Source organism: Podarcis vaucheri (assembly GCF_965113315.1).
Source record: "Podarcis vaucheri genome assembly, chromosome: 12".
Taxonomy (NCBI): domain Eukaryota; kingdom Metazoa; phylum Chordata; class Lepidosauria; order Squamata; family Lacertidae; genus Podarcis; species Podarcis vaucheri.
In genome coordinates, this window is record NC_138750.1 from 62,431,903 (window position 1) to 62,450,038 (window position 18,136).

The 18,136-nt window shown below is 49.1% G+C and overlaps 1 protein-coding gene across 2 annotated transcripts in view; it reads left to right on the top strand.

Annotated features, from left to right (window-relative positions):
• The window catches only part of LOC309514891 (zinc finger protein 777-like), a 39,054-nt gene extending 22,616 nt beyond the window's left edge, over positions 1 to 16,438 (top strand). Inside the window, exons 3-7 of one of the 2 annotated variants that reach the window (XM_082192338.1) lie at positions 5,930 to 6,322; positions 8,739 to 8,865; positions 11,384 to 11,497; positions 13,106 to 13,360; positions 14,994 to 16,438. In XM_082192338.1, the coding sequence (XP_082048464.1) occupies positions 5,930 to 6,322; positions 8,739 to 8,865; positions 11,384 to 11,497; positions 13,106 to 13,360; positions 14,994 to 16,135 (2,031 nt within the window). In that variant the 3' untranslated portion in view covers positions 16,136 to 16,438. The remainder of the gene's footprint in view (positions 1 to 5,929; positions 6,323 to 8,738; positions 8,866 to 11,383; positions 11,498 to 13,105; positions 13,361 to 14,993) is intronic. The other variant, XM_082192342.1, reaches the window with a different exon arrangement.
• The last annotated feature ends 1,698 nt before the right edge of the window (positions 16,439 to 18,136 follow it).

Sequence of the window (18,136 nt, forward strand, 5' to 3'; positions counted from 1 at the left end):
TTTTCCCTGGGCTTCTCCTGCCACAGTTTGGCAGATTACACCCCGCCTTCCTTCCCTTAACCTTATTGCTACCATGCAAATGGCACAACCAGCTGGTCATTTGTGGCCTGTGCAGTAGAATGAGACGCGGGCGAGGGGGGGAGGGAGGGAAGAAAGAGAGATTTGTTTACATCAGGCTTTGTTTTCGGCCATCATTGGGGCTTGGGGCATTTGCCTTTCCAAAGAGGGCTAGCCCCCCCCCCCATCCCATAACCCTGCTCTCCTGCCTGCTCTCCCTTATCCCTAAACCCCCATTCCTGTTGGGAATACCCCTCTCCAGCCAGGTGGTGCTGATCTTTTAGGAAGAGGGGCGAAGAAGAAGAAAGCGTAAGCGTTTAATCCTCCGGCCCTCCTTGCTTACACAGATTTCACCCAAGGCGTTGATTTCAAGCCTTGGGTCTGTGAGAAACCCCCTGATCTCTTTCAACCTTTCATTTCTTTCTTCCGGAGCCGGACACAGACACCAATTCTGTCTCCTGCCCTGCATGTTTCTAACCAGCTGTCAGTAGCCTTGAGTGCAGGGAGAGAGATAGAGAGAGAGATGGGATGTTGTTGTTCATATTAAGCTGAAGCCAAAACAGATCTGTCTTTGGACAGGAACGAGGGGGTTCCTGCTCTTCGTTCTATAGACCAGTTTGGAGAACAGGATGTTATTTCTTCTTTGTGTGGGGAGAGATATTCCATTAGAAAATGTTGGTGGGGTTAGATCTCCTCTGAACAATCTCCAGTTTTCTGGGTCTTGCTCTTAAACTGTGTCTGAAATCTCAGGTGAAGGCTGGGTACAGGGACCATTCTGGAGCAACTGGGAAGCGTGTGTGTTTGTGTGTGTGTGTTGAGTTCAGCTTGCCCTGTGATAGAATTGACCCTAAAAACAGTACCATGGCCAGGGCCTTGTAAATGCATGGCAAGCCTCCCCTCCTAAAAAAATGGTAATGAGGAAGGAGGCGTGGCCACAGGGCTGTCTTCTGATGCACCTGAGGCAAGGATGCTCCTGGCATAGGATTTCCCCCTGTTCAGAATAAAGTTATTGGCTAAGGCTGTAGTCTACTCAGAAGCAAGCCCCGCTGAGTTCAGCAAAGCTCACTCCCAGTGAAGTGGGATTACGATTGCGGCCTTACGCAAAGGAGTGCATAGACATTCTGCTTCTTAATTTAGAGCTCCCCTGGGCAGGGCTCACACAGGAAGCGCTAAGGTGTTAGCCAGGAAGTGGGGTTTTGAGAGTTGATGGGGGAACTGCAGCAACCTAAAGCCTCTCTGAAGAACCACAAGCCCTGCTGGAGGTAGAAGGAAGAGAGACTGACTCAAGCTGGCTTCTGCCACGGTTTTGTTATTTGTCAGGCAGTTATTAGGGCCTTTCCCCAGCTGGAGATTCCCGGTGGTTAACCTGGTTCATGTCTGTAGTGCAAATGGGGCTGCCCCACCAGGCAGAAGGTTGCGCTTAGCTTTGCAGATATTGAATGTCTTGGGGAACAACGGGGCACTTTTTCTTTTTCTTTTACTCCTTACTGGGTTTTTAATTTTATTTTAAACAACCACCCTGTCTTTGATATATACAGAGTATCTTCTAAAATACAAGTTGTGCGCATATTAAGATACATATGTGTCACTTGTGGTAACTGAGGGTATATGTTTCTGTGGATTTTTTTTCTAGGACCCACAATCCTTACTTCCAAACTTAAATTTCAACTGTCTTGGTTTTGGAAGCATCCATGCCAACATAAATTGGCTTTCCCCCATCAACCTGGTGCCCTCCATATCTGAAGACATCAGGTCTAGATGAGTGTCATTAGAGCTTTGGCTTCTGTTAGAAGTTCAGCGAGATGTTGAATTACACACACACATGCACAAAGTTGTGCCATTTTTATTTATTTGTATGCTGCCTTTCTGCAAAAAGCAGCTCTATGGAAAATTCTAAAACCATCAATTTGAATAACTCAAAATCAGTTCTAAAACACCAATCAATACGAGCAGCGTGGGCACCTGTGATGACAGGGAGCATTTTGCTAGCTCAGTTCTCTTCCAGATCTTTCTTTTCACAGAGCTAAGCCAGGTAGCCTACACTCCTGCTGTAGCTCTCCTGCCTCTGGGCTAAGCACAGGAGCCAAGTGGAATCATAGAATTGTAGAGTTGGAAGGGACCGTGAGGGTCATCTAGTCCAGCTCCCTGCAGCGCAGAAATCTTTTGCCCCATGGGGGGCTTGAACTGAACCCATGACCCATGAGATTAAGAGTCTCATGCTCTACTGACCATGCTACTCTGAGGGAGCCTCACAGCTCAGAGACAGTATACCTCTGATTGCTAGATTCTGGGGATAACAACAGGGCCATGCCCTGTTGCCATGCCCTGTGTGTGAGGACTGAAGGGCATTTGGCTGCCAGCCAGGATGCTAGACAAACTGGAGCTTTGAGCTAATGGTGCAAGGTGATTTTTATGCTAGCCTTTCCCAACCAGATGCTTTCCAGATGTTTAGGGACTACAATGTCCATCAGCCCCAGCATCATACGGGAGAGCTGATGATGGGAGTTTTCATCCAAAACATCTGGAGGGTGCCTGCTTTGAAAACACTTGCCTCATGTAGTTACGCCCTTCCTCTCGTATAGGCAGGTGTTGCTGCAAATGTGTGTGTTCAGGTCTATGGGCAATGCACTTGCCTTGCCTGTTGGTTAGCCCACAGATCCAAGAAATTCCAAATTATCATTCCATCGTGCTGTTTGGACGCCACCTTTCCAAAGACAAAACCATTCTCAAGGCGGCTTGCGACATAAAAAAAAAAAACTTTGGTAACTGCAGACATAGCAAAAGCAGGCATGAACAATAAGGAAGCACACAACCAAGCTGAACAATTTCCACATGAATCGTAAGAGCCAAAATAAAGATATAAAAAATTAACAGCAACAACTGCCCCCAACAAGACCCCTCAAACAAAACCCCAGCCCATTAAAATAACAGCTCCTGTACATTCGCACACAATTGCTTGCATGTTTACCCAACAAGGGGAGCTGCTAATGAGAATGAAACCTGTTTGCCCTGGCCTTTTAGCACTGGATATATCCCTGGGTGTGCCCCGTTTGCTCTTGACCAGCTGCGCTCGGGTTTTCCATCAAACACATTATCTCAGTGATCTGGTTTTGTTGTGGCTACTTGCCTAGCAAATTGAGAGTGGGGGCTTGAATTGGGAGCGCCCAGTTCACATTCTTACTGCTCTGTCTTTCAGGCGTCTCCTCTGAAGTAAGCCTCACTGCCGTCAGTGGGACTTGCTCTTTCGGATTAGCGTCCTTAGCAAGGGTGGTGGTGAGGAATCGTTTGCCCTCCAGGTGCTGTTGGATCTTCCAAATGCCATCAGCCATCCAAATGGCCAACAATTAGGGATGACAGGGATTCACCTTCATTGTCAAGCAGCCCCAAGGTTGGGCACGGTGAAACGAAACAAGCTTAAGTTCAGCAGCATTGGAGAATCACAGGTTTCTTCTTGCTGGCTCACAGGGCTGGAACATCCCCCCTCCCCAGCCAGTTGAAGTTTCAAGCATCCCAAGAGAGCCCACTGAAAATGTGGGCTGCAACAACAACAAAAAGTCTTTAAAGAGTGGCACCTCAAACTTATTATGGCATAAGCTTTTGTGGACCAGAGTCTGCTTCGTCAGAAGTCTTATCCTGACCTGCAAGTACATATATACTTGGTGGTAGTGGTGGGATTATAAAAAGTGAGGTCAGGAGGATTTGACGGCTGCTCCTCTGGAAATGAGGACAATGAGCAATTATTTCTGTACTCCTGGGCAGAGAGCATTGGCTAAGACTTCCCTTTTCCAAGGCTGCCTATCTTCCCACGAGTCAGTGCAAGGGAATACGGATAGCCAGTGCTCTCCTTTGGGGCTTGGTAGGCCACAAAGCCAAGAACAGCAGTATCGGCCTACAGCGCAAGCTGAGAAAAGCCCAGCTGCTGGATGAGGCCAAAGGGGTCTCATCTAGCTCAGCATCTTGTCCTGGCAGTGGCCAGCCTGAATGTCCAAAGCGAAGCCCAGGGGCAGGAAAACAATGCAATGGCACTTTCAATTCCCAGCACGTGGTATTCAGCAGCGTTCAGAATTCACCAGGCGCATTTTGCACCTGGCTATCGGCTGCTTGCAACCAAGTGAAGATGCCTGGGAGACAATATGGCGCTTGACATCACCACCAACTGGCGGTGCATGCCTGGGGATCCTTGGATCTGGACTGTTTTCACACACTAGCAACACATCCTGTAGAATTCTATCCATTGTATTTTATTGGCGCAATCGGAATGGATTTTGGGAACCAAAAAGTCACACTGAAAAATACGACTTTCGAGCCCCGAATGGCAACTAGGCATTCCGTTTTGGCGACTGTAACCTTGGTTTAAGGAGCAATTTGGCAACTAGCTTCTATATCTGAGTTTCTAACACGGGTTTCCAGACACAGTGGAGGTAGTAGGCGTCCATCCTAACAATGCCTACTCATTTGTACTGAGGTCCATTGAATTTAATAGGGTTTCCTCCCAGGTGAATGGGGTTAGCAGCGCAGCCCCATTCGCCACTGAAGAAGCCAGACGAACAACAGAAAAAGGGACATGGGGAAAAGGGACATCTAACTGCTTTAGAAAGTGAGGTGCAAGTAAAGTTGTGAAACAACAACTGCCCAGCAACAATCATATCATATGCAATAAGAGTAAGACAGTAAGAGCTGTTTGACAGTGGAATTTGCTGCCAAGGAGTGTGGTGGAGTCTCCTTCTTTGGAGGTCTTTAAGCAGAGGCTTGACAACCATATGTCAGGAGTGCTCTGATGGTGTTTCCTGCTTGGCAGGGGGTTGGACTCGATGGCCCTTGTGGTCTCTTTCAACTCTATGATTCTATGATTCAATATGTTATGCCCTTGGTAGGCTCCTTTGGTGATATAAAAATAGTTGTAAGAAACATTCTAGTAAAAAAAAAACCAATGATCCACACCGAGTTCATGGTGGGTAACCAAAATGATCAAGGGGATGGAATGACTCCCCTGTGGAGGAAGGTTGCAGCGTTTGGGACTTTTTAGTTTAGAGAAAAGGTAAGAAGCAACATGAGAGAAGTTTATAAAACGGTGCATGGCATCTAGAAAGTGGGTGGAGAAAGGTTTTTCTCCTTCGTACCTGTGGGCATCCCAGTGAAGCTGAATGTTGGAAGATCTGGGATAGATAAACGAAAGTTCTCTTTCATGCAGTGCATAGTTAAACTGTGGAACTCAATGCCACAGGAGGCAGCAATGGCCACAAACATGGATGGCTTTCAAAGAGGATTAAACAAATTCATGGAGGGGGAGAGAGCTGTCAACGGCTACCGGCCACAATGGCTGTGTTCTGCATCCACAGGCAGAGACAGCAGTGCTTCCGAATTCTTGTGGCTGGAGACCACAGGAGGGGAGAGTCCTCTTCCCCTCCTGCTGGCTGGCCACTGTGAGAACAGGATGCTAAATGGGCCATTGGCCTGATCCTGCACGCTCTTCTTATGTTCTCAAGTGTGGAGCAGTGCATTCATATTTTCATTGCAGGACAATGAGCACTGGAAGCTGCTTATCCTGGATCAGACCAATGGTCCATCCAGCTCACTATCACCTTCACTAGTCTTGGGGGACCTGTGGGCCTCTAGATGTTATGGGACTACAACTCCCATCGTCCCTGACTTGGTCATGTCGGCTGCTGGAGCAGATGGGAGCTGGGAGTCGATGTTTAGAGACCAACAGGTCTACCACCACTGCTCTGCACTGTCAGTGCCTCTCCAGGTTTTCAGACAGAGATTTTTGCCAGCCCTTGCTGGAGATGCCTGCAATTGAGCCTTGGACCTCCTGCGTGCAAACCAGTTGCTGTGGCTGTTTCCCCTAACCCCTGTCTTATTCTTCAACCAGGCATCAGAACTGGACCGGGAGCCTCGGCGGCGGTTTCCTCCTCGGCTCCCCACCAACCCCGACCAAATGTTCGAAAGGGAAACGCAGACCGCCGAGATCTCTCTCACCTTGGTGGCGTCCTTCCAAGCGATGGAGAAGAAGGTGGAGTCTCACGCCACGCGGTTGCTGGATTTGGAGGGCAGGACGGGGATGGCGGAGAAGAAGATAATAGACTGCGAGAAAACAGCTGTGGAAATCGGGAACCAACTGGAGAGCAAGTGGGCTGCTTTGGGGACTCTGATCCAGGAGTACGGGCTGCTGCAAAGGAGGCTGGAGAACATGGAGAACCTGCTGAAGAACCGTAATTTCTGGATCCTCAGGTTCCCCCCAGGCTCCAAGGGAGAAACCCCCAAGGTAAGGGCCTCATTGGTGCTGCAGGATAATGTTGTATCTTCCACCTAGATCCGTGATCTGAGCATGAAAACCTGAGCATGAAAACAACTAATCTAGAATGTGGCAGCTAGTCTGGTGACTGGGAGCGGCCGCCGAGACCACATAACACTGGTCCTGAAAGACCTACATTGGCTCCCAGTACGTTTCCGAGCACAATTCAAAGTGCTGGTGTTGATCTTTCAAGCCCCAAACGGCCTCGGTCCTGTATACCTGAAGGAGCGTCTCCACCCCCATCGTTCGGCCCGTACGCTGAGGTCCAGCGCTGAGGGCCTTCTGGCGGTTCCCTCCCTGCGACAAGTGAGGTTACACGGAACTAGGCAGAGGGCCTCCTCGGTAGTGGTGTCTGCCCTCCCATCAGATGTCAAGGAAATAAACAACTATCTGACTTTTAGGAGACATCTGAAGGCCGCCCTGCCAAGGGACGATTTTAATGTTTGATGTTTTATCGTGTTTTAAATATTCTGTTGGAAGCTGCCCAGAGTGGCTGGGAAAACCGAGTCAGATGGGCGGGGTATAAATAATAAATTATTATTGTAATTATTATTGTGAAGCTTTAAAAGGAATTTAAACAAATGCATGGTAGATGACAAGTCTATGAGGCTGCAGTCATATGGACTCATTGAAGCCAACTTCTGAGTAGGCATGTGCAGGACTGCACGGTCAAGCAAGATTTATGGAACCTCGATATGCAAGAGCAGTCTATCACTGAGTCCCAGTTAGTGGGGAGCAACAGCAGGATCAAGTTATTGCCTTCAGGCCTTCTTTGGTTGACTATGGTTGGAAAACAGGATCTTTGAGTAGATGGACCTTTGATCTGATCTAGGGAAAACTGGGACTTGGGAAAACAAGGCCCTGTCTAATGTCCCTGGGCAGGGCGAGTCAGTGTTGAGATTGAAAGATTAAAAAAACCACTCTTGAGCTTTATTTTGTTTCATCTTGGTTGCATTTAGTTAACTCACGCTGAGAGGAAAGGTTTGCAGAAATAGAGAGCTCAGAAGAGGGAATCTAAATTTCTTCTTTTTTATTTAAAGAAGATGAAGTGAGACAGCTGTCCAGAAGAAGCTATAATTTACATAGAGATGGAGTCTAGATATCTGCACAATTCAGACACCCAATTTCTGCAGTTTGAAACAATTTGCGACGGTGAAATCGGTTCTGCTTAATCTATGCCTTTTGTTTGGTGGCAAAGCTGACAGAGGGAGGAGAGTTCTTCTAAGGCAGAGACGCTGTTGGACTACAACTCCCATCATTCCCGGCTATTGCCTATGCTGGCTGGGGCAGATGGGAATTGCAGTTGACAACATCTGGCACATTCCTTGGGACTAAGTGATACTGAGTTCATGGGAACTTACTGCAAAGGATTGAGCTGTTGGGGATGTTTTGAATAAGGACTAGGAGGTGGGGGACCGGGAGAGTTAGGGGGGGGTGTGCTCACTCATTTGATGCTTGGGAGGACAACCATGGTGATAACTGTAGTTAGTTCACCATACAGTCATGGTGAAGATATACATGCATGGCTAGATACTAGTTCAGAAAATAAAAATGTTCAATCCAAGATCAGTCAAGAGAATGGGAGCATTAATAACGGTCTTCACACAAAAACATCTTGGAGGTCCCAGGCCACAAAGAGGTTAGGATGGCCTCAACCAGAGCTGGGGCTTTTTCGGCTGCGGCTCCGATCTGGTGGAACACTCTGTCCCAAGAGACTAGGCTAGGGCCATGCGGGACTTGACATCTTTCCGCAGGGCCTGCAAGACAGAGCTGTTCCACCAGGCCTTTGGCCAGGGCACAGCCTGACCCCCCTCCTTTGGTAATTCTTCACAGAACTCTAGCCCAATGGTTGCCATCAATTTGATTTGAACTGATTTTATAATGAATTGATTTTAGAATGCTGTATTATTTTACTGTTGTTAGCCACTCTGAGCCGGGCTTTGGCTGGGGAAGGCGGGATATAAATATTATTATTATTATTATTATTATTATTATTATTATTATTATTATTTATTGTAGAAGTGAAGAGAGCTACTATTCAGATGTGATCAGTGCCAAACAGAAGCAAATTTGGAGAGAACCTGCAATCCACGCATTTGTTTTTTAATATACCTCCACCACGTAGTCCATTGGCTTAGCAGTGCCTTGCAAAACACATATCAAATGGGTCAATTTATCTGAAACTATGATACGCAAGGCCTTTGTGAACCAGATGTTAAGGGGGAAAGATTGGCGTACTTTTCCATAATGTTTCCAATAAGAGAACTTACAGTGACTGATTTTGGCCCAGTGGTTTCCAGCTGGGATCCTAGCTCTTACAAAAGCAGGTGCGAAATGTTGGTTGGATGAGAAGCTTGGAGAATACTGACAGCTCTTGTGGTTGCAGGTGCCCGTGACGTTTGACGACGTGTCCGTCTATTTCAACGAAAAGGAGTGGGAGAAGCTGGAGGAGTGGCAGAAAGAGCTGTACAAGAACTTAATGAAGGGGAACCACGAATCCTTGATCTCTCTGGGTAATGTTGCACAAGGCTGTTGTGGACTCCAGCTGGCCTGGACAGGGAACTCCATGCACCCTTCCGGGGAAGGGCTGAATTTGAGTGCCAAGCCATATCCATAGACTGTGTGCAGCATTTGTGTCTGGTGCCAGATAATCACGGGGCACTCTGCGTATGCCGTCCCTACTTAAGCCAGATCATTTGCTGAATCTGCTGGAAGCCATTTCCACTCTCATTACGTCCGGCGCTCTGGACCATTGTCTGTTCAGCTGATTCTTTGATTGATTGATTGATTGGGAAATGGGCATCCCCACTTTCTAAATCGGAATTTGCATGGTTGATCTTGTCACGTTGATAACCAGCCTGGAATTGCGATTGACGTTGTTACAAGCTTGTGTCTGAACCCAGCATTCCTGTGTCTCCCGACACACATTGCCAAGAGGTTTCAGACCTTTGGCCAGAGTTATAAAACGTGTTCATTACAAATACTGTATGTGTTTACTCTTAACCTTATGCCCCAGGAAGTTCACGCACAAGAGGAATAAATCGGGTTTATTGCATGGACTGAAAGCGAGAGGGTATAGCGATTGTGCCTCAGGCAGCGAAGTTATAAGCAGGAAGCAACTCGTGTGAGATACACACCTTGATCTAAAGAGTAAAGAAGGGTCCCTATCAAAAGCAGCCTGCATTTTGGAACATGCCACGAATTCCCCCAAGAGGAAGAGCTGTTTGACAGTGGAACGGTCTCCCTTGGGAGGTTGTGGACTCTCCTTCCTTAGAGCAGCCTTTCTCAACTTTCTCTCCTTCCTTAGAGCAGCCTTTGAATTACAACTCCTATCACCCCTAGCTAGCAAGGCCAGAGCTCAGGGATGATGGGAGTTGTAGTCCAACAACATCTGGGGACCCACAGCTTGAGAACCGCTGCCTTAGAGGTTGTTCAGCAGAGGTTGCATGGCCATCTGTCAGGGATGCGTCAGGGTTGGGCTAGATGACCTTTGGGGTGCCTTCCAACTCTAAAATTCTGTGATTCTGTGATTCTATGAAACGTAAAGGAGGCAACAAAATAAAATATGTCCCTACCTCCACCCCTCTCTCTTCATGTAAAGAGTATGATTTACAGGCAGAAACTGTGTCTTTGCGTCAAATTACTGTATTTTTTGCTCTATAAGACTCACTTTTCCCTCCTAAAAAGTAAGGGGAAATGTGTGTGTGTCTTATGGAGCGAATGCAGGCTGCGCTGCTATCCCAGAAGCCAGAACAGCAAGAGGGATTGCCGCTTTCTCTGCACAGCGATCCCTCTTGCTGTTCTGGCTTCTGGGATTCAGAATTTTTTTTTCTTGTTTTCCTGCTCCAAAAACTAGGTGCGTCTTATGGTTTGGTGCGTCTTATAGAGCGAAAAATACAGGTAGATGTTGGGGAATGATAGATAAGATTCATGCCTTTTGTTAATAGTCGTCAACAGGTTTACCATACCTATTAGCCAATCACCCATTCCCACCACCCTTCTGAGAAATACCCCTCCCCACCCTCTCACTATATAGAAGGGTCTGATGACTTCTGTTTCAGAGTATCTGAAGAAGTGTGCATGCACACAAAAGCTTATACCCAGAACAAACTTAGTTGGTCTCTAAGGTGCTACTGGACATTTTTTTTATTTTTTTGGGAAGGATTCTTTTAAATACTTTTTTAGGGGGGGGGAGTTTTTTTAAGGACTTGATTCTTTTAAAGGATTTTTTGGGGAAGAGTTTTTTAAATAATCTTTTTCTAGGTTTTTATTTATTTATTTCGACCTCGGCAGACCAACACAGCTACCTACCTGAATCTATTGGCTGCCTGTTCATGCAACACTTTGATGCTGTGTGTTTTTGGACCTGTTCATGAAAGTAGTTCACCTCTTTCTTCTCCTTTTGTCTCATGTTAGGGTTAGGGCCAGGGCCTTTTCAGCACTGGCCCCGACTTGGTGGAAAGCTCTGTCCCAAGAGACTAGGGCCCTGCGGGACTTGACATCTTTCCGCAGGGCCTGCAAGACAGAGCTGTTCCGCCTGGCCTTTGGTTTGGACTCAGTCTGACCCTTATGTTTCCCTCCCCTTATGGTCTTGATTTATCAGCTACTTTAAAATGAGGCTGCATTTTAAATTGCATTTTGACCTGTGTTTTAAATTGGGTCCCCCCCCATTATGTTTTTTACTGTGATTTTATTGGTGTTATCTGCCCTGAGCCCAGCTCTGGCCAGGGAGGGTGGGGTATAAATATAATTTATTTTTATGTTTATATTTATTTGTTTGTTCATGTGCAGAATTTCTCCCCTGCCCGTCTAGTGCCCATGCACCACTCGGTGTGGCTTACAACAATTTAAAATTGCAATGCAATCAAGATACATTTATTTATTTGTCAAAATTTATTTGCCGCTTAATCAACAGAAATCTGTAAGCGGTTTACACATAAAACCATGTAAAATGGTCATTTAAAATGCTGACTTAACTGCCTCTCACCCATCTCCTAAAAAGGTGACCGTCTTGTTCTTTGTCTCCAACAGACTATGCAATTTCTAAGCCGGGCGTTTTGGCCCAGGCAGAGCCTGGTACCGACTCGTGTCTTGGAGATGAGCAGGACTCAGAAGAGCAAGGCAGTCTTCCAGATCCTACTGCAGGTGAGCAAAGGGTCTGTAGGATTTGTGCTGCAGGTCTGTCTCCATGTGTGGGGTGTGTGTGTGTCCTGCAACAAAAGGCACTGCTTTAAGTCCAGACAGAACTGTTTAGTCCTGCTTCAGTATTTATTTCTCGCTTCTTTTTACAAACAAACCCCACTGTCACAAAACAGGTTTTATGCAAATCGTAGCCATGATGGCTGTGCTGGGCCTCCAGAATTTGAGGCGGGGGTGCTTCTGAATCCTAGCTGCTGGAAACCACAGGAGGGGAGAGGTGCTGTTGTGCTCAAATCCTGCTTGCAGGTTTCTCGTGCTAAGAGCAGCCTAGCACCTGTCAGTACGCCTTTCAACCGATGTGCAGTGACTGGGCTCAATAGCTGGTTCTGCCCCAACTGGGCTAGGTGACTGGAGCACTTTCAGAGACCTTGCAATCCTGGGAAACAGGTCCCAGCGCTCTGGACCCACAACTGTGCATTGTGAACACCAGACTCATGCAGAGTATAAATAATGCGGAAGCTAGCCATGAAGCGTAACTCCTTTTATTTATAATAGCTACTACAAACTAACGAACTACTGGCTTGCATGAGTGTTACATCTCCCACTCAGCCACCTAGTCACAACATAGATAAGACTCTCTCTACAAACAGAGTAAGGCATTCAGTCAGGAGTGGAAGAGGAGAAGAGCAGTTTTCGCCCACTCCTTTCTCAAAACATCAGATCAGGAGATTCTTGCAATGCGAGGGGGTGAAAATATCAACAGCTCCTGCACTTTGTGCCAGCTGCAGCTTTAGGGGCAGCCCCATGTAGAGGGCATTGCAGCAGTCCAGGCAAAAGGGTGGGATATTTGTTGTTTAGTCGTGTCCGCCTCTTCGTGACCCCCTGGACCAGAGCACGCCAGGCACTCCTGTCTTCCACTGCCTCCCGCAGTTTGGTCAAACTCATGCTGGTAGCTTCCAGAACACTGTCCCACCATCTCGTCCTCTGTCGTCCCCTTCTCCTTGTGCCCTCCATCTTTCCGAACATCAGGGTCTTTTCCAGGGAGTCTTCTCTTCTCATGTGGTGGCCAAAGTCTTGGAGCCTCAGCTTCAGGATCTGTCCTTCCAGTGAGCACTCAGGGCTGATTTCCTTCAGAATGGAGAGGTTTGATCTTCTTGCAGTCCATGGGACTCTCAAGAGTCTTCTCCAGCACCAGAATTCAAAAGCATCAATTCTTCGGCGATCAGCCTTCTTTATGGTCCAGCTCTCTCTTCCATACATCACGACTGGGAAAACCATAGCTTGAACTATACGGGCCTTTGTTGACAAGGTGATGTCTCTGCTTTTTAAGATGCTGTCTAGGTGGGATATAAAAGCGATAAATATATAAATAAGCTACCTAGTCTGGAGTCCGCGTGGAATGATGGTGCTGCGTTCCTGGTGCATCCTAGTCCAGTCGCAGAACATGCAGGTTCTGGGTGTTGAAGGTGGTTTCTTGAGAACAGCAAGAGCTGTTGCCAGCCCCTTCCTTGCTATGTTGTCGCTGCAGGCTTTCGCTGATCCTACTGCAATTTTACATTTTTGTAAAAAAATTTTTTTGAAAATCTCTTCCTTTCTGAATCCTTCCTCCCGCAGCTGGCATCAGGGTGGTGATCAAAACAGAGGAGCCCCATTCCGACGACTGCCCGGAAGACCTGGAGCCACACCAAATGTCCGGGAGCTCAGAGGGGGATTTCCAGGGCCTGGATCAAGAAGCCCCCTGCAGAAGTCCTTACAGCGCAGCCACACCTCTGGGGAACTTTGCAGGGAATAACCTTGAGGAAGTGGGCGACTACGACATGGGCTTCGGGGAAATCAAGAGAGTAACTGTCCAGCACGGCACATGCACAGGTAAGAGCTTGCAAAACAAGGTTTATTAATTTTCTGAGAAATCAATCAACTTAACCAAATACAACTTGATGGTTGTTCCATCAATACTGCAAACAGCCCCAGTGTTCCAAAGGAGCCTTAAGACAAATAGCATAGCCAATGGACTATTTCACTCTAGTAAGTCTCTCTCTCTTGCACGCGATTTTGGGGGTCTTCGAGTTGTTGGCCAGGTTGCAGGGAACAGCAGTGGGTCCAGTCTCCCTCTGGCAGCATGCAGTTGATGTGTCAGTTTTTCTAACGCATACCTGCGTATACCATGAGTCAGGTGTCAGACCCTGGCCTGATTTCAAGCGTTTAGATACAGTGGTACCTCTCAATGCGAACGGGATTTGTTCCGGAGCCCTGCTCGTATCCTGAGCAGAACGCAACCTGCGCATCCGCGGGCTGCAATTCGCCGCTTCTGTGCATGCGTGTGACGTCATTTTGAGCATCTTCACATGCGCAGTCAGCGAAACCCGGAAGTAACCCGTTCTGTTACTTCCGTGTCGCCGCAGAACGCAACCTGAAAATGCTCAACCTGAAGCGTCTTTAACCCGAGGTATGACTGTATTTCCATCTGTGCTGCTGGCAGTAGAGCAGCACAGACGTCCTTTGATTCTCTGAGTGAAGTGGGCCAGGGAGCCTTCAAGGGAGTCTTGGGCTGACCTGGGGTTTGCATAAAGGTTTCCCAGCTTATATTCTGGCTCTTGCCATCCACCTCTTGGTGCATGAGTGCGAACTGAGGGTAGCTCTGAGGCTGGGGAGAGCAGCACCTCACAATCTTGCAGTGCAAACTTCCTTTCCCCCTACCACTCCCCCTTGATCAGTGTTGTTCCCGGAGGGGTGCGTGGTTACCTCTCTTCTTCTCTCCTCACCCCCAGCCCTGCTGATAGAGCAAATTCAGCCATTCCCCAAAGCCATATAACCACTCTGATCAATGTAATAATAATAATAATAATAATAATAATAATAATAAAAATAAAATAATTTATTTATGCCCTGCCCTCCCCAGCCAAGGCCAACATCGGTATAAAAACAATTGATTGAAATGCAACATTAAAATGCAGCCTCATTTCAGTAGGAACTCAAATCAAAAACTTTTGGGGATGAAAACGTCAAGTCTTCACCAAGGCTAACTATCCAGACTGGTCCTACGTGGGCCAAAAAAAAAAGCCAGGGAAGTCCCCAAATAGGAGTTACAATACAGAAGGAGAAGGGAAAAAGGAAAGAGGGGATCAAATTTACTCCAAGCCAAAGGCCAGGCGGAACAACTCTGTCTTACAAGTCCTGCGGAAAGAAATCTGATTCTTCAGGGCCCTGGTCTCATGAGAAAGAGTGTTCCACCAGGCCGGAGCCAGTGTTGAAAAGGCCCTGGCTCTGGTTGCGGCTAATCTGACTTCCTTAGGGTAGTCTGTGTGGATTGCGAAAGTTGCCATTTTTTAAAAAAAGAAAGAAAAGTAATTCCAACTCTTTAGCATTGAGAGGGTTGCAGGGACTGATGACTGTCAACAAACTGGCAGGCCGTTTTCAGGAAATCCTGGAAAAACTTTAACCCTGAAATGTTTCCCCTGCCGATCAAGTGACGCCCTGACCTTTCCTTTTGTTTCCCTCCAAGATGGCGGCATTGTGATCAAAATGGAGGAGGAGGAGGAGGAAGAAGAGGAAGAGGAGGAGGAGGAGGAAGAAGAAGAAGACCCTGTCAACTTGGAGCCACGTGGGCTGTTCTCCTCGAGAGCAGAGCCCCCCTGCTCGCTGAATTGCAACGTGGAAGTGATGCGGGAAGAGAAGCGGGTGGTGAAGCCCTCCAGGGCCACGGTGGGCATCTGCGCCCCTCTGTGCGAAAGGGACAGTGGCGTCGAGTCGCGGCCGGTCACCCTCCAGCAGAGGAACCGGACGCGCGAGAGGCCGTACATCTGCCCGGAGTGCGGCAAGAGCTTCATGCTGCGCATCAACTACATCATCCACCAGCGCAACCACCTCAAGGAAGGCCCCTACGAGTGCCATGCCTGCGACCTCAGCTTCCGCATCAAGCAACAGTTCCTGCTGCACCAACGGCTGCACACCGCGCGGCGCGGGGTGGCTCCCCCGCCCCGGCGGGGCCAGGCCTACCCCGACAAGCGCAGCCTCAAGCCGCAGCCCAGGCCCCCGCCGGCCCCGGGGAAGCCCTACAAGTGCGGGGAGTGCGAGAGCAGCTTCAGCCACAAGTCGAGCCTGAGCAAGCACCAGATCACGCACGTGGGCGAGCGGCCGTACTCGTGCGGCGAGTGCCGCAAGAGCTTCCGGCTGCAGATCTCGCTGGCCATGCACCAGCGGGTGCACGCCGGCAAGAACGAGCTGTCCTTCATCTGCCCGCAGTGCGGCAAGGCCTTCAGCCGCCCCTCGCACCTCCTGCGGCACCAGCGGACTCACACGGGCGAGCGGCCCTACAAGTGCAGCCAGTGCGACAAGACCTTCAGCGAGAAGTCCAAGCTGACCAACCACTACCGGGTGCACACGCGGGAGCGGCCCCACGCCTGCGGCGAGTGCGGCAAGGGCTTCATCCGCAAGCACCACCTGCTGGAGCATCAACGCATCCACACCGGCGAGCGGCCCTACCACTGCACCGAGTGCGGGAAGAACTTCACCCAGAAGCACCACCTCCTGGAGCACCAGCGGGCGCACACTGGCGAGAGGCCCTACCCCTGCACGGAGTGCGCCAAGTGCTTCCGCTACAAGCAGTCCCTCAAGTACCACTTGCGGACACACATGGGGGAATGAGGACTGCTTCGCCCCCTTGCTCTCTCCCATCGCACTAAAGCCCGGGGATCGGGGAACTGACGGGGTGGGGAGCTGGGGGTTGGGGGGAGAATCCTCCCAGCGCACCCCTCCGCCCTCTCCCCCGCCCCGTGCCCTGGGAGCACAGACTCATGGTCTCGTCCTTCAAGTAAATAACGGGTTTCAGAACCAAACTAACCATACCTGTGTTGGCACCGCGCCACCTGCCAGCCCTGAACTCTCCGCCTTGCTTCTGCCTTCCTTGCCCTGTTCTGCTCTTTTTTTTATAATAAATGTGGAGTCTGATTTTTTCTTTGGTAAGCAAATGCCTTCAGGTTTTGGGTTTGTTTCACAAGTGTCTGGGAACTCTGTATCTTCGGGAAAGCCCGGGTGAACAGAAGGTGCTAGTCCTGAGTGTGTGTATGGGCATGTTTAGACCCGAGGAGACAAAGCCCCAAAGGAGCCTGTTCAGCAGGGACAGGAGGAACCCCCAGCCACATTTGCCTTAAGATGCATTGTGCAATTTGGAGGAGAAGGGGTGGCATCCTTGTGTGTACCTTGTACTGTTGTTGCAAAGTTTGGGTCTTCTTGGACACTGGGCAGAATTTGACATATTATTTGTTTCCCCTATGGGAGAGAAGTTTGGATTTGTAATTACTCAGGAGAGGGGAGAAACATGGTGGGTGAAGAAGCCGCTTGTGGTTATTTCAGGAAGTCCCCATTGGTTTTCTTCCCCCTGGTACATATGAAGCATCCTTAAAGGTAAAGGGACCCCTGACCATTAGGTCCAGTCGTGACCGACTCGGGTTGCAGCGCTCATCTCGCTTTATTGGCCAAGGGAGCCGGCATACAGCTTCCGGGTCATGTGGCCAGCATGACTAAGCCGCTTCTGGCGAACCAGAGCAGCACGCGGAAACGCCATTTACCTTCCCGCCAGAGTGGTACCTATTTATCTACTTGCACTTTGAGGTGCTTTCGAACTGCTAGGTTGGCAGGAGCAGGGACCAAGCAACAGGAGCTCGCCCCGCTGCAGGGATTCGAACTGCCAACCTTCTGATCGGCAAGTCCTAGGCTCTGTGGTTTAACCCACAGTGCCACCCGGAGTCAAATGGCGAGTCCTCCTAGCCTGCTTTGACTGCAGGAAATCTCAGGGCTCCTTCTAGACCTCCCCCCCCCCACGAGTCCCCTTCTTACTGAACCTGGGGCTTTTGCAATGCAAACTGAATATTCTGCCCCATAGCTGCAGGCCATATGCCTTTATTGAGGGGCATTTTAAAACTTGTGATCAAGAGGGCTAGAAACTGGGATGTTATAAGACACCATATACTGCTATGGTGGTGCTATGAGGTTCCAGATACTGAAAAGGTTGCCAACCAATTCTTCCCTGGAGCCTCTGAGGGTGAAATAAAGGAGTGAGGAGCTTCGTGGCGGCTTCATACTTCCTTAACTCCAGTTCCTTAGTCCTCTGGAGTGCTGATGGGAGACAGCAAGGATGTATAGCTTCTCTTGGCCAGGGTTTAGCAGTGAATGATTTATGTTCCGCCTCTGCAGCCGGAGGCCGCATGTCTCTGAATACAGACTGCCAGGAATCACAAGTGGGGGTGACACAGGAGGCAGCAATGGCCACCAACCTAGATGTGGCAGGGAAGACCCCTTTCAAAGCCACCTAGTGCAAGGCCAGAGGCTGCCAGTGGGGCAGGGTCACAGGGACTAGCGTTGACAGGTAGCTGGCTCAAGAAAGCTACCCAGAACCACTCTGCTGCTGCAGGAGTCTCGTTTTGGGAAGGAGGTCTTACTTCACAGTGCATAGTTAATCTGTGGAACTCCTTCCCACAGGAGGCAGTGAGGCCACCAACTTGGACGGCTTCAAAAGCAGACTGGGAAAACTCATGGAAGAGTGGAGGGCTCTTGATAACTACTACAATGCTTCTGAATCTCAGCTGCTGGAAGCCACAGGAGGGAGGGTGGGCTCTTTCCGTTAGGGGCACCCGGTTGGCCACCGTG